At 39.3% G+C, this 14481-nt stretch overlaps 1 protein-coding gene across 3 annotated transcripts in view; it reads left to right on the top strand.

Moving 5' to 3' along the window:
* Positions 1-886: 886 nt before the first annotated feature.
* The window catches only part of kcnb1 (potassium voltage-gated channel, Shab-related subfamily, member 1), a 34544-nt gene continuing 20949 nt past the window's right edge, over positions 887-14481 (top strand). Inside the window, exons 1-2 of one of the 3 annotated variants that reach the window (XM_039796818.1) lie at positions 887-1041; positions 3606-4260. In XM_039796818.1, the coding sequence (XP_039652752.1) occupies positions 3685-4260 (576 nt within the window). In that variant the 5' untranslated portion in view covers positions 887-1041; positions 3606-3684. Of the gene's footprint in view, positions 1254-3605; positions 4261-14481 lie in introns of all 3 variants that reach the window. The other 2 variants (XM_039796817.1, XM_039796819.1) reach the window with 2 other exon arrangements.

Below are 14481 nucleotides of genomic sequence, written 5' to 3'. Positions count from 1 at the left end.
AAGTCCCCCTTCACTCAACAGCTTATTGTTACTTCACTTGGATATTTGACCTTCACTGTGCAGAATTATGTATGTGCAGAGTTTGACACTAGAAGGCCCTTTTCATATTTGTCTGGGGGGAAGTTTCTCTGTGCTCACCTAAAATGTTTAAGTTTAGCGTGTACCTAGGTACGAGAAGATTTCGTCACATCACTAGTAACTAGTTTGGAAGTATCATGGTGTGGATTGCAACTCGCAGAAAGATGAAACTTGAAACCTCCAGAGCACATACACAGAGAATGGACTTGGAAGAGTGAGTGAAGTAGGAGAGCTATGTGTCTCCTACGCCCCCAGATTTGTCTGCTAATGTTATATATTAATATATTACTTACAAGGGCCATTTCCAGCAGAATGAGTCATTTTAGTATTGGTACTTTAGGTACATTTCACTGCTAATACTTATGTACTTTGTATGATTTACTGTACCATACCTTGACCAGTGCAGGATTTGTACATGAATATAATGTTGGGGATCTGAATACTTATTCTACCACTGCTTGTATGTGAAGATAAAAGGAGGGGAACCACCTACACTAATCATATTAAGCAGCATTAAAAACCACCTACCATCATATTAAACAGCATTACATTTACTTAAGTTCCATATTAGATGATTATTTAAATCCTTTCTCTGAACATGTACCTAATTGATTATCGCTCATGTTGATTCCTTCATATCATATAACCCGATTAATATATTACACGTTCATGAGCACTATCATTACCTTATGCTTTTATCAAACAGTGCACCATATCGTAAACACCAACAGTGGCCATAAGTCTTTTTAGTGATACATCCAGACGTCAAGGCGCGGTGCTGAAAGAGTTAATCAGATGTGGAAGAGAGCGCTGAGCTGCCATGGATCCACCTTCAGAGAGATGCGGCGCCTCCTCACACAGCTGACTGGGAAACACAGGTAGTCTGTCCGAATGGGCTCTCGGCATACTTGTTGATCTTCGGGTGAAGCACTGGTGCGGATATGCGGAGCAGGAATCCGGCGGGTAGGCAGTAGATCGTGCTGAGGATCTCTCTGCCATGTCGGAGGCAGAGGAGGGGGAAATGGATTGGTTTAGACCCCGGCAAAAGTAAACCAATAACGACGCCTCCTTTTTTAAATGCTACTGCTTCATCTCCGTTTGTGCCAGCGAATTGATTGTTCACAGAGCCGTACGTGCTGGTTTGATTCAGTGCAGGATGACAACAACTCACTACGGTATTTTTTTAAGCTTATTTCAATCTTTGGAATTTGAATCATATGCAGGCTAACATATCAATTGTAATAGATTATGAGTGGCATAGTATAGGACTACTCTGCAATAAAACTGCACAAATATGGAGCAGGCAGCCTTTGAAAAACAGAGAAATGCTTAACGATGGATGATTTGCATTTACATCATTGCAGTTGGAGATGATTAAGAATCACAATGAGCCAGTCTCAGTTTAGCTGCGTACAACAGTAGAGTGTGCTTGTAGTGGCTCGTTTAATGCTAAATTATTTTATCGAAGCTCTGACTCCAATAGGAGGGTGGAGGCTCCTTCAAATTAACATTTCTTGTTACTGCTTCCCCGCAGCCTTTTACTGCATGTCCAAAAGCCGACATATTTCCATCCTCAATTCTACATCCTGTGTTCGTGTTTTATTTTTATTTTCTATGGGCTTTATAATGTAGGCTATGTTGACATAATGCGCAGGGCTAATTGTGTTTGTGAAGTGTTAGAAACTTTGTGTGACAGGCAACGATCAATGATCACATCTGCAGGCCCGAGGTGTTGCCGGGCTTCCCCGCTCTCATCACACAGACATAAACAAAATGATCAGCATGTAAACATGTGCAGCTCGTGCCACGTCCGCAGTCAGAAATAGGTGATATAATGTTTGTCAGGAGATGATTGTTGCCTATTTCTTCTCTGAGTCTTCCAACGAGAGCTCGCCATGATTCAGGGAGTGAACAGCGCTTCCTGGTGTTTCAGCACCATTAGAGTGGACAGCGCTCACTTTGTACCACACTGATCGCTGTGGTCTCCTGCGTCCCCACCCACAGCACTGCATGGGCGTCACATGAGCAGTGATCAACCCTAATGCTAGAGATGACAAACTGCAAACAGACACAATAATACAACAGTTGTATTATTGATATTAATATCAGTCACCATAGAGGAGATGTCTCCAAAATAATGAGTCAGTGCAGTTTTAAAATTTAAAAGTTTTAGTCATGGTTCCCAAATATTTTTCTTCTTAGCCCTAAATAGAAATATATGATTCTGCAGACTGCTATCATCAGATGTGAGTCATCTCAAGAACCCACATCTTAGGGTAGTTATATTTATGTTGCAGGTGTCGCTTATATGTTTAAGTTCAGGACATAATAAAAAAATAAAAAATAAAAGAAGACGATGCAGTAGATGGTGTGTTAACAGCAACTAATGAGTGAAAATCCAGAGATAATAATTAAATTTATCCGGGCTAAATTTCACTCCCGAGGAGCCCTTTAAACCGGTGATTTTCAATTCTTGTCTGGCTGGGTTTCAAGAGGTTTTAAAGTAGGTTTTACTGTTTTTGATCATAGGAAATTCAATTCAATAGTGTTTACTATATACTGGTTTAGGTGATAATATAATATTAAGTGAGGCTTCCATTACCCCCTCCCCTTATTAACTTCTAATATTGTATGCATGAATCATCTCAAGAATCCTCGTCTAAGGGGTAGATGTGTTGTTGATTCAAAAAAGAATTTATAAAAGATACTAGTGAAATATCCAAATAGAATTATACAATTTAACTGTTTCTTATTTTTCTCCCTTGGAGCCTTTTAAAACAGTGATTTAAAATGATTGCCTTCAGGACCCTGCAGTTCCCCATTGGTTTTAAATATTTTTTGTTTTTGTTTTTGATTTTTAAGTTTTGCTGGGCAAGAACATTCAGTTATGTTTCTTTAGGTTTAGTTAATGACAGAACAATATTAAAAAGTTTCCACTTATCTTTCTTGTTAGCTACCAAAAGGTGTGAGTCATATGAAGAATCATAATCTTGTTTATTGTTGACGCAGGAAAGAATTTTCAGTAATCAGCACTCAACAGTGAAATATCCTGAAAAAAAATTATTCAAATATAATGATATTGCAGATATCAGATATAACAAGACTTAAATGCCTTGAAATAATAGTATACTTAATCTCGCTTTTATTGCCTTCAGCCCTTTAAACCATTGATTTTGAATCTGGTCTAGCATTGCATTATATAATTGTACTTGCCAATATTCAATTGATTAATCTAATAACGTACTAGCATGACAAACCATGTGGGACCGAAAACACTGCTTGAAACCGTTGGTTTCGGCTTGTGACCCCTCATCATCTGAAATCATCTTGATACCTGTCAGATTAATGTTATTGACTCCTGACCCCCGGGTTAGGAGCCACTGCTCTAAACTACGCCTGGGGCCCAGGCCTAAATCCTTAATCACCATAAAAGTTCTGAATCGAATGATTAAGGTGTTGGCCTTAACATTTGGGGCTAATCCTAGAATACTAATGATTTCTTTTTTTCTTTGTTTTGAATCCTTTAGATAAAATAATGAAAGAAAACAGGACCAGCTGTAGTCCATAGCCCTGGATGTTTGCCTGATTCCTCAACCTAAAGTCATCATGGAGAAATCCTTGGCAGAGTTAAATAAAGCTGGCTCCCGCTCAACATCATTGCTGCCACCTGAACCGGTGGACATCATTCGCAGCAAGTCATGTTTCCGTAGAGTAAGGCTGAATGTTGGGGGTCTCCCACATGAGGTCTTGTGGCGAACGTTAGATAGGTTACCACGAACACGTTTGGGAAAGTTAAGAGATTGTAACGCCCATGAATCTCTGATGGAAGTGTGCGATGACTACAACCTTGAGGAGAATGAGTACTTTTTTGACCGACATCCAGGGGCGTTCACTTCAATTCTGAACTTCTACCGCACGGGTAAGCTGCACATGATGGAAGAAATGTGTGCCCTGTCGTTCAGTCAAGAACTCGACTACTGGGGCATTGACGAGATCTACCTGGAGTCGTGTTGCCAGGCGAGGTACCACCAGAAAAAGGAGCAAATGAATGAGGAGCTCAAACGAGAGGCTGACAATATGAAAGACATAGAGGGAGAAGAATTTGACAACACTTGCTGTGCTGAAAAACGAAAGAAACTTTGGGACCTTCTGGAAAAGCCTGGCTCATCTATTGCAGCAAAGGTAACTGTCATGAATGTTGGGTGTAAGAGATGCGGCTTGGATATTGGTTGGATCAATCCTCTACTAGCATGGTGATGATTTGCACTACAGGTCCACACACACACACACACACACACACACACACACACACACACACACACACACACACACACACACACACACACACACACACACACACACACACACACACACACACACACACACACACACACACACACACAGAAACCTGCAAAACTAATGACATTTCCATCATCCTGTGTTCTTAATGCAAATTTAAAAATGTTAGCATGCTAACACGTTAAACTAAGATGATGAACATTATTCCTTATTCCTTCCATTATTTGCTCACATCATAGCACTCCTTGTCATGTGTCATTGTCAGCATGTTAGCATGCTGACTTTAACATTTAGTTCAAAGCACTGCTGTGTCTGAATCATAGCCATAATGACTGCCATTTTGAAGCCTTTGGCAATATGTGCGTTGCCATTCTGTTTTTTTGCAACCGGATGTGACAATTTTTGACGAGAGGTTATAGCTAGGGAGGATGATGTGGCCAAGCCAGTGTTGTTTTCAACATTTCTGAAGAGGGTCATCCAATGTAGTTTTACCTGCTGGTAAACACGGAACTCCAGGTACTCCTGCCATGCATCAGCATGTATGGTGGAACAGAAAATCAGCAAAAATTCCCTTAAGTTACCAGCTACCGCTAGCGGTAGCTAGTTAGCTTGGTTAGGCATTTCTAGGCGACCAAAGGGTCCCAATTAACTTTGATGGCGTGAAAACACACAGAGAGGGTCAAAGTTCAAGAAACACGGACAGAGGTTGGCTTGTAGCCACGCCCCTAAAACATCCCCTGCTTTATCATCAATTTTAAAATAAATGGGACCATTATTTACAAAATGAACATCATGCTGTATTGAAAAAGACTTGAAAGTAGCGATTGAGGCCACAATCTCATTATGAAAATGTTTATTGAGGTAATAAATCAAGTGAGAAGTAGGGTCATTTTCCCATAGACTTCTGTAAAAATTATGGAAATTAGATAGAATGTAGGTTTAAGGCACTTCCGTATTGGCTTCACTTTTCAGGCCCGGAAGCTTCAACCATTATTATTATATGGCCTGAATACATCCTCACAGAGATGCTAGCATGGCTGCAGACTCTTAATCTTGTTTTCATAATGCGTCATACTGTGACATATTAATACATGATTAATTAAGTAAGTAATTGCCTTTGGATGTTTGTGGCATTTTGAAATGAACTTACATGGGATGTTGTAGTTTTTAGACCACTGAATATTTATTTATAGGCCTACAATAAAAATCCCTGTGCACAAGACACAGCATTTGCACCATTTTTAGACCTACTAATGCATTTCTTTTTTTTTTTAAGATTATTTTTTGGGCTTTTCCACCTTTATTTGATAAGACAGCTAGGTGAGAAAGGGGGAAGACATACAGGAAATTGTCACAGTTTGGATTTGAACCCTGGACCTCTGCGTTGAGGCATACACCTCTCAGTATATGTGCACCTGCTCCACCCACTGAGCCAACCCAGCCACCTACTAATACCTTTTAAAAGGTGTGCACACAATGAGTCAATTAGGAAACCTCTGTGTGTTGTGCTTTGGTGTTTACTCATGCTTTGATTGTTTCAAGGTTGGAACACAAAGTAAAAAGTAGTAATGATAGAAAAAGTCAGTTGATGTGATCTATCAGTGTGGATATTGTTCAAGAACTAGGAAAAAAAAGCATGTCTGAGTCTTACAGTGAAAGCACCTCGCTGGATGCCTCGCTGTTAACCATCTTTAAACCATGACACAAGCTTCATTTTCTGTATCTCCTTTAATGCTCTTATTACCAGACTTGTAACAAACGTCCATTGCTATATCATCACTGCAGAACCATCGTATACACCTTCAAATACACATGTACAAATGCACAACCATCCAGACATGCACACCTGCATGCTGCATACACTTTGTGTGACCTTGTGCACTGTTTATGCACCAATAAATCATTTAAATATAACTTAGCTGCCCTCGCTGACAACATGAAATACATAAAAGTAATTTATTTTGATTGTCCTTTGCATTGTGTTGTTTGTTTGTGACAACCCCACCCTGCATTATTCTGAGCCAATTGGATTTGAAATATTTTGCAGAAGGCTGGGTTATTGAATTATATCTTTGTGCACATAAACAACAAGTCAGAAATAATTTAGGATTGTTTGAATCATTTGGATTAATCAATGCATGGGAGGAGCACTTTTTTAATCAGTAGATGCATGCTTGTGACATGTCATTATTGCACATATTTCAGTAATCAACTACAGTAAGACAGAAACGTTAGAAACCCAGAAAAAGTTAGTTTATAACTGTGGCGCTTATCTCATGATTAAGTCAAGTTAAGAAATCAGTCAAACCATACTCAAGCAATTTATTAGCGAATAATTTAGGAAAAAGAAAAATGACAGCAAAGCAGCTGCTAGAATTTAAAACCAATGTGTGTTAATATTATGCACTATTTGGTGAGCATTTTGTTTTGTGTTGTGTTTTGTTTGGAATTAGATGTTGAAGTTCTCACCCTATGGCAGGGGTCTTCAACGTTTTTTAAGCCAAGGATCCCTTAACTGAAAGAGAGATTGAGCAGGGACCCCCTACTACATATGTTGTCTAAAATGAAGTTGCATATTAAACTGGGCCTACAATAATGTGTAGGGTGGCCTAAAGCCTTTATACATAGGCCTACCTTTTTTTTGCATAGAATACTAAGCTATTACAGTAAAATAACCTAATAATTGTTGGCATTATTTTATAAATCGTGTTTTAATGTTAAAAATACACAGTGAATGCTTAGGATTAACTTTATCTGTCAGTGGCTATCTTAGTGACTACCTTACCTATAGGCCAGTAATCAGTGGTGATTTATATTTGCTAATAATATGTTGGATTCATGTTAAGACCTTTTAAATTTTCAAAAAATCTTTCAAAACTTAACAATTATTTGGAGGCCCCCCTGCATTGACTCTGAGGACCCCCTAAGGGTCCCGGACCCACTATGGCATAATATTTCCTAATGAAATAGCCATGCTGAGCGTACTGACCTCTATCAGGTACTTACTTTTAGTTGGTGCAAAAAGACAGAGTTGGACCTCAGCTGGCCTCTCAAGGAAACACAACTGCACCAGTCAACCTGGGAGACCACAGCAGTGTTAAACATGAGGAGCCTTTGATCTCACTCTTTTAGGTTGGATTGGAGGGATGAAAAGGACACTCTCTCTTTCTTACACTGTTAAAGGGAGCGGCGTGCCTTGTTTGGGAAACATATAGGAAATTAAACTATTAGCATTATGTACTGGCTGATGATTTGCGGTAAGGATTGGTTGAGAACTGTCAGCGCTACCCCACTTACAGACTGAGAAGAGTGCTGCGGGTCTGTCAGTTAAATGTCTTCTTCATAGGAATCAAAGAGATTTAAAATCAATGTTTATTGTGTTAGAACTAAGAAAGTGCTGTAGCCTACAAAAAGGAGATGACCACTCTGAGTCGACTGTACGCTGCTGTCTCCATTATTGCATCCTGATATCTGCAATTCTTCGAAACATCACTGAAGAACAGTTTTGAAGTGCTTAACCAAGATGAGTACTCTTCCCTTTGAATAATAACACAGCAAAGAGCTTGTACATATTGTTTTCTCCAAATCTAAAGCTCTCAATAACAACCAACTGATGAGTGGGTGCAGTGCTTCCCATTAAAAAAAGTGTTCATCATCTCTTCTTTTGGCATCATTATACGCTTATAGCGGAGGATGGCGTGCCATAAAAAAAGAGCATCCTTGACACAGCAAGAGGCAGAGTTCATCAATTCCTAATTAGGGCAATGTGAAACCACAGACCAAACTACTGAAAGCATTGATAGGGGTTGATGTATTGTCTTAGTCATTTTTTAATAGGCTAGCTGTAGCTAGCTAGCTTGGTTAGGCATTTCTAGGCAACCAAAGGGTCCCAATTAACTTTGATGGCATGAAAACACACAGAGAGCATCAAATTTCAAGAAACACGGACAGAGGTTGGCGTGTAGCCACGTCCCTAAAACATCCACTGCTTTATCGTCAATTTTAAAATAAATTGGACCATTATTTACAAAATGAACATCATGCTGTATTGAAAAAGACTTGAAAGTAGGCCACAAACTCATTATGAAAATGTTTATTGAGGTAATAAAGCAAGTGAGAAGTAGGGTCATTTTCCCATAGACTTCTGTAAAAACAGAGTTGTTTTTGCAACCAGTTAAGTTGCCCCCTTATGGAAATTAGATAGAATGTAGGTTTAAGGCACTTCCGTATTGGCTTCACTTTTTAGGCCCGGAAGCTTTATCCATTATTATTATATGGCCTGAATACATCCTCACAGAGATGCTAGCATGGCCGCAGTCTCTTAAAGTGATGGTTGGGAGTAATTTCACCCTAGGGTCTTTTGCACCATGACCTCGAGCCAAACACCCCCCCAGAAGCTTTTTTCACCTGGGTCGAACATTGGGAGAGTTAGCGTAGAGTAGCGTTATCAGCTGAATAGCTGGGGGGCAGGGGCTAATGGACCCACGTTTGTATCTCGTAAATGACCCCACTAATAATGCCCGAAATGATACCAAACGTCTACAAGTAGTACATATAGGTTATGCACTCATAAAACGATGGATTGGAAAGTTTGTAAGTACACCAGAAGTTTATGTAAATAACACTTGCCTGCTGGCTTCTGCTCTCTGCTGTTGTTGTTGCTGCTGTAAGCCGAGTGCTTAGGGCCATCTACAAATTACAACACCGAAAAGAGATGCAACAAAAATATTTTTTTATATATTTTTTTAAGTAAGTGCTGTAGTATAACTAGCAGGAGACAATTAATAATTGAGGTAAGTTTGGAGACATTACCTTATTTAATCATTAAATTAATAAATATTTTTGTTGTATCTCTTTTCGGTGTAGTAATTTGTAGACGGCCCTAAGCACTCGTCTTACTGCAGGTAGCAGCAGCAGCAGCACACTGAGAGCAGACGAGAGCAGGCAAGTGTTCATAAACTTCTGGTGTACTTACAAACCTTCCAATCCATCGTTTTAGTGTGCATAACCTATATTACTTGTTACAGTTGACGTTATCATTTCCGGCAATATTAGTGGTCACTTACATAAACGTAGTCCCATTAGCCCTCGCGTTAAGCTTATTCAGCTGATAACGCCTACTCTCAATTTCTACCAGGTAAAAAGCTCTCAAAGAGTCATGTTGCAAAAGGACCCTAGGGTGAAATTACTCTGAACCATCACTTTAATCTTGTTTTTATCAGAATAAAAGAGCAACCTTGACACAGTAAGAGGCAGAGTTCATCAATTCCTAATTAGCTTAAAAGGGCAATTTGAAACCACAGACAGAACTACTAAAAGCTTTGATAGGGGTTGATGTATTGTCTTAGTCATTTTTTAATAGGCTGGACCACACTTTGGGCTTGTCAAACGGCCCAGTAGTGACCACAGACTGTCTAAGTGTTAGCTCATCAGCTGTGCTGTCCTATCCTGGGTCAGAGATGGAAATATATGTGTAACAGCCCATAAACAGATGGTAAATGGTAGAGTTGAGCACAAAACAAATGGTTACCACGCAACAAAAGTCTAATTTTATCATCACTGAAGGAGTGGGTACTGAACATTAGAGTAGGTCTATTCGTGGTTTGTTTGTGTGTGAGTGTAATTGCACTTCTGCTTAGTTACCGTATTTTAATGCCCTGTCGTCCTTCCTGTCTCATTTTTCCCTCACTGGCTCATATCTCTGCTTCCTTCCTCCCATTCTTCAGGCTGCTTCTCTATACCCCCGACTAAATGTCAGGGAAATGTCATGTTAATTATTTTCCAGGAGACTCCGGACCCAATTTGAAGCTGCTCTCCCTCTCTGTTTACATTCTTTATAAGCCACAGCATTGTCTGTCTCTTGCTCAAATCAGATTTGAGTCACCATAAAATAAGATTGTCTGTCCGCTGGCAAAGCAGTGCCTAACAGTCAGATTGGCGCCAAGAAAAAACCCTTTTCACCTGCAGTGGCATTTATGTAATGTCATCTCAAATGTGGGTGGTTTCTTGTCATAATTAATACTAACGAATACCAGAACTATTAGACGTCACCAGATTAGGGTGCTGAGAATATCACTTAAAGCAAATAAATCCTTCGTTTACAAACAAATCATTAATCTAACCCTCCTGATATATTTATTTGGCTTGCAATGGGATCACAGTAGCTGAGACTGAAAATCGGGCCAGGGGCGTAAAATCAATGGCCCCTTTCCTACATTTTATCCCCCCCCACACACACACACACACACACACACACACACTTCCAGTGCCCTTGCTCAGAAGTTCCATACTGAAAAAACATTGTAAAATATTTTGCCTAGGATTTTTAAACTTTAAAAAGGGGTAACATAACAGTAGGGTAAAAAGTACTGAATTGAATAATCTTATTAATTATTAGGATACAACGGTACAATATTTACAATTTTTTGTAAAATTTGGAATTTGGAAATGGTTCGAAATATTTCCCTCTCCAGGACATCTTTTAGATGTAGGGGTATCTGAAGATAGATACACAAAGCCCAACTTTATATATTCACATTTTCAATGTTTAAGATTCTGTTCAAGGCTTTATTGGAGAAATATAATTCAGTATCAACATAGGTTTGGCTTACAGAAGAAACCAAGGCTGAACATGATTGTTTCTGTCATTTTTTTCCTCTGTGAATCTAAAAATTGAGAATTCCCAGTCGCTGTTCTATCAGAGTATATTGTGTATCAGATGGCAGGCAACAAATTCCAATTACACTCCTCTCATGTCACACTTAACATGACATATTAATGTGGTTTGGCTATATTCCTACTCACAAATCAGTCTGCAGCAGAATCCGAGACATAAAACAACCAGACTAGAATCAATCACTATTTCTGACAGCAGGAAAGTCACAGCCGTTCACATGGTTGATGATGTACAGTATAGCAAGTCATATAAAAACAAGACAAGAATGCTGTGTTCCAACTTTGGATCATCCAGAGTCTGCGTTTCTAGACTGAATATCTCATGAAAGACCAACAATTCCTGTCCTATTTTAAAGTGTGTTACAAATATAGCTTTCGTTTCCACAAATCCCACATATCATTTTGCAGAGGTCAGAGCATTCAGGCAGTTCTCATTCATAATTTTTCTGGAAGTCTAGACGGCATCATGTGGGGAAGAGGCACAGGTTCAGCCTAGCCTTCGTATTCTTGTGAAGATCCAGCCCTGAATTTTTTTTAAAGATTTGAGTCAGGTTTTATAGCTACAGTCTTAGTTTTTGATTTCTTGCTGCTTTTTGTGGCTTGCATAGGACAGCTGAAGACAGGAAAGACAGTACAAAGACAGTGACAGTTCAAACACATTCTCTCTGTTGAGGTGATACAAAGCCATGATGATAACACAAAGTTATGTGTTACATTGCAAGCCAATAATTTTATCAGTCTAACTATTTCTTCTTGCCTGCCTTATAGACATTAAATGCCCACATTTATAAAAATTTGATGATGACAAATCTAAGATCATAATCATTTGACCAGCAATATCCACCAGCCATTTCAACTGTTAAGGTAATTAATAATTACATAACCTTAAAAGGATTGTAAATAATACACATATATATATATATTTTCTTTTTTTTTTTTTTTTGGATGATTCCTCCTACCACCCCAACCCGCTTTTTGTTTTTTTGGTTGGTGAAGTAGCACTAGGATGTACATTTTTGTATACATATGTCAGTCTTTAAGCCCTACATGTTAAAAACCACAAATAAAGAAGGCAGTTACACAGTGAGTTTCAAGTATTTTATGTAACTTTAAGGCTGCAGAGTGACCATGCAATACTGAAGTCACAAATGTGTGCTTGATAGGGGATTTTGGGGGGAAATAACATATTAGACTTTCCCAGGCTATTTGGCTGTCACTTGTCAAATACTTACTTACTCTCCCACAACACTGATCCAATCTTCACCATATGTAAGGAAAATAATCTTCTGGATGCCTTCATCATGGCATATAAACAGCCCTTTGGTTCTCCAAAGTGTTTGGCTGTGACCTGAAAATGAATGTGTAATGAGGATACGGGATAAGGAAGGCAGCCATCTCTCTGCATTATAAGACCATGATCATAATTGCTCAGCAGATACACAAAACCCTTAATGTGCCACCATCTATCCAGTTTCGTATTGCCAGACCTTCCTCCACAGCGCTGCGGAGGAGGGTCTGGCTAGTCCACACAGCATTCTGGGATTGGAGAGGAATGTGCTCTGGTTTATTGGCATGGCTTTAAACGAATCACAATCGTCTTGGGCTAAGTGCCGCACAGAGCCCTAGTGCTGTTGCAAAATAGCCTCGGGAAGGAACTTGTTTTGGTGGAACATGTACGTTCAAAAGTTGTTTTAGTCGTGCAACAGAAAACTCAGATAGGACAGATAGTCTAGCTAGCTGTTTCGATTTACCCTGCAGATATCTGAGGAGCAGTTAACCATAGTCCTCATAAATCCACCTGAGTTTTAAATTCCAACACAAAGAAAGCGTGAGGTAACAGACATCCAGCCGAAAATAAGGACATGCGACGGAATTTCCAGTGGCAACGGAGCAATCCTGGAAGTGGAATGTCGTGGATATAGACTACCATCTATCTGGCTAAAGGTTAGGTCACTTTCTGGCTCACAAGTCCAAAAAATGTGTTCTTGTCAATTTCAATTAAAAAATGAACTGCTACGAGTTTTGTTAAAAAGGTTCTCTGTTATGAACAGACAGCAGCTCAGCTTCCTACACTTTAGCCGTCTAGCCTTTGAATGTAGAGGTTTCCAAGCCCTGTTATTTATTTTACTGTTACAATTCTTTTAATTCAATTCACATTTTTGACACATATAGCAGTGATCTAAATACCATTAAGTACATTTTACTCTGAATGTCAGCCTTAATCTTCTGGGATTTTCAGTCTGTCTGAGTAGGAGGGGGGTTAAAGAATCCATTATAAACTCCAGGGATACATTAGAAACTGTACTATGCAAATATAGACGTGTGTATGTGAGTGTTCTCTTAACAGAGTCAACAAAATCGGTCAAAGGTGAGTGCTGTTAATCAATTCCTTTAGCTATTCCCTTTCAATACATCTATATGTTAAACACACTATAGCTAAAACCAAAATATGGACCAATAAGGTTTGAGATTTTGAGTTTATTTCAACTTTAACCTTCAGAGTTTGCAGCAAAGTTTTTATAACTGCATTTGCATCTGACTTCAGGGCAAGTTAGAAGACACATAACCACTCAGAGACACTGCTGTTGACAAGGAGACACATTGTGACAGGCAGAGAGAGTGACCGGCATAAAAGCCGTTGAGGCACTCAATCTCTGAGTACACATTATCCCAGCGCACCCAGCGTATGCTGTATCTCTGCACCACACAAACCCAGACAACCCGTACAAATAACTTTGGTGAGATTTGACAAGGACATATTTGTTTTGTAATCCAACAAATATATCTTGATCCAAGAAACTTAAACCTGCATTGATTCATTTTTGGGCTACATGAGGGTAGCTGTAAACATCCGATTAAAGTATCATCACTGTATAAAGTTGATATGGAAAAAGTGTTAGCTAACGGTTGCCTCTTCTTACATCCGGCAGACACAGAGCCGCATTAGCATTCAGTCGTATCTCTGGCCACCTGACTGATGTGATTTATTTTTTTGGTCTCCACCAACTCTTGAAGGAAACATCAGGCTCTTTAGTTATCCTCCACTGTGTTTATTAGCTGGTCGCTAACTTTGACTGCCGTTTGGGGCTGAACAGCTTACAGTGCTTTTGTGCTGACAGCAGCCTGCTTTGGCCAGAAAACCAGAACAATGCTAACAGACGCTAAAATATTCTTTTGCGCTGAGGAGAACTACAGAGGTGTGAGATAATTCTCTCAACTGAGCGACTCTTTTCACCTTATACTTAATTTGATCCATTTGTAATATACAAATATATATCTTTACATACTTTTAGGGAAATCACCTCTTAGGGAAAACTCAGTACGTGCTGATGTCCACAAAGGCCTGATAATATCCTCTACTTAGCTGTTACTGTCACAGTCAACAGTCTGCTGGGTGGATTACACAAGCAGAGGTTTGGCCAGATGGTG

Source organism: Perca fluviatilis, chromosome 4 (assembly GCF_010015445.1).
Source record: "Perca fluviatilis chromosome 4, GENO_Pfluv_1.0, whole genome shotgun sequence".
Taxonomy (NCBI): domain Eukaryota; kingdom Metazoa; phylum Chordata; class Actinopteri; order Perciformes; family Percidae; genus Perca; species Perca fluviatilis.
Note: the sequence above shows the minus strand (reverse complement) of the source record. Positions and strands in the feature narration are given on the sequence as shown.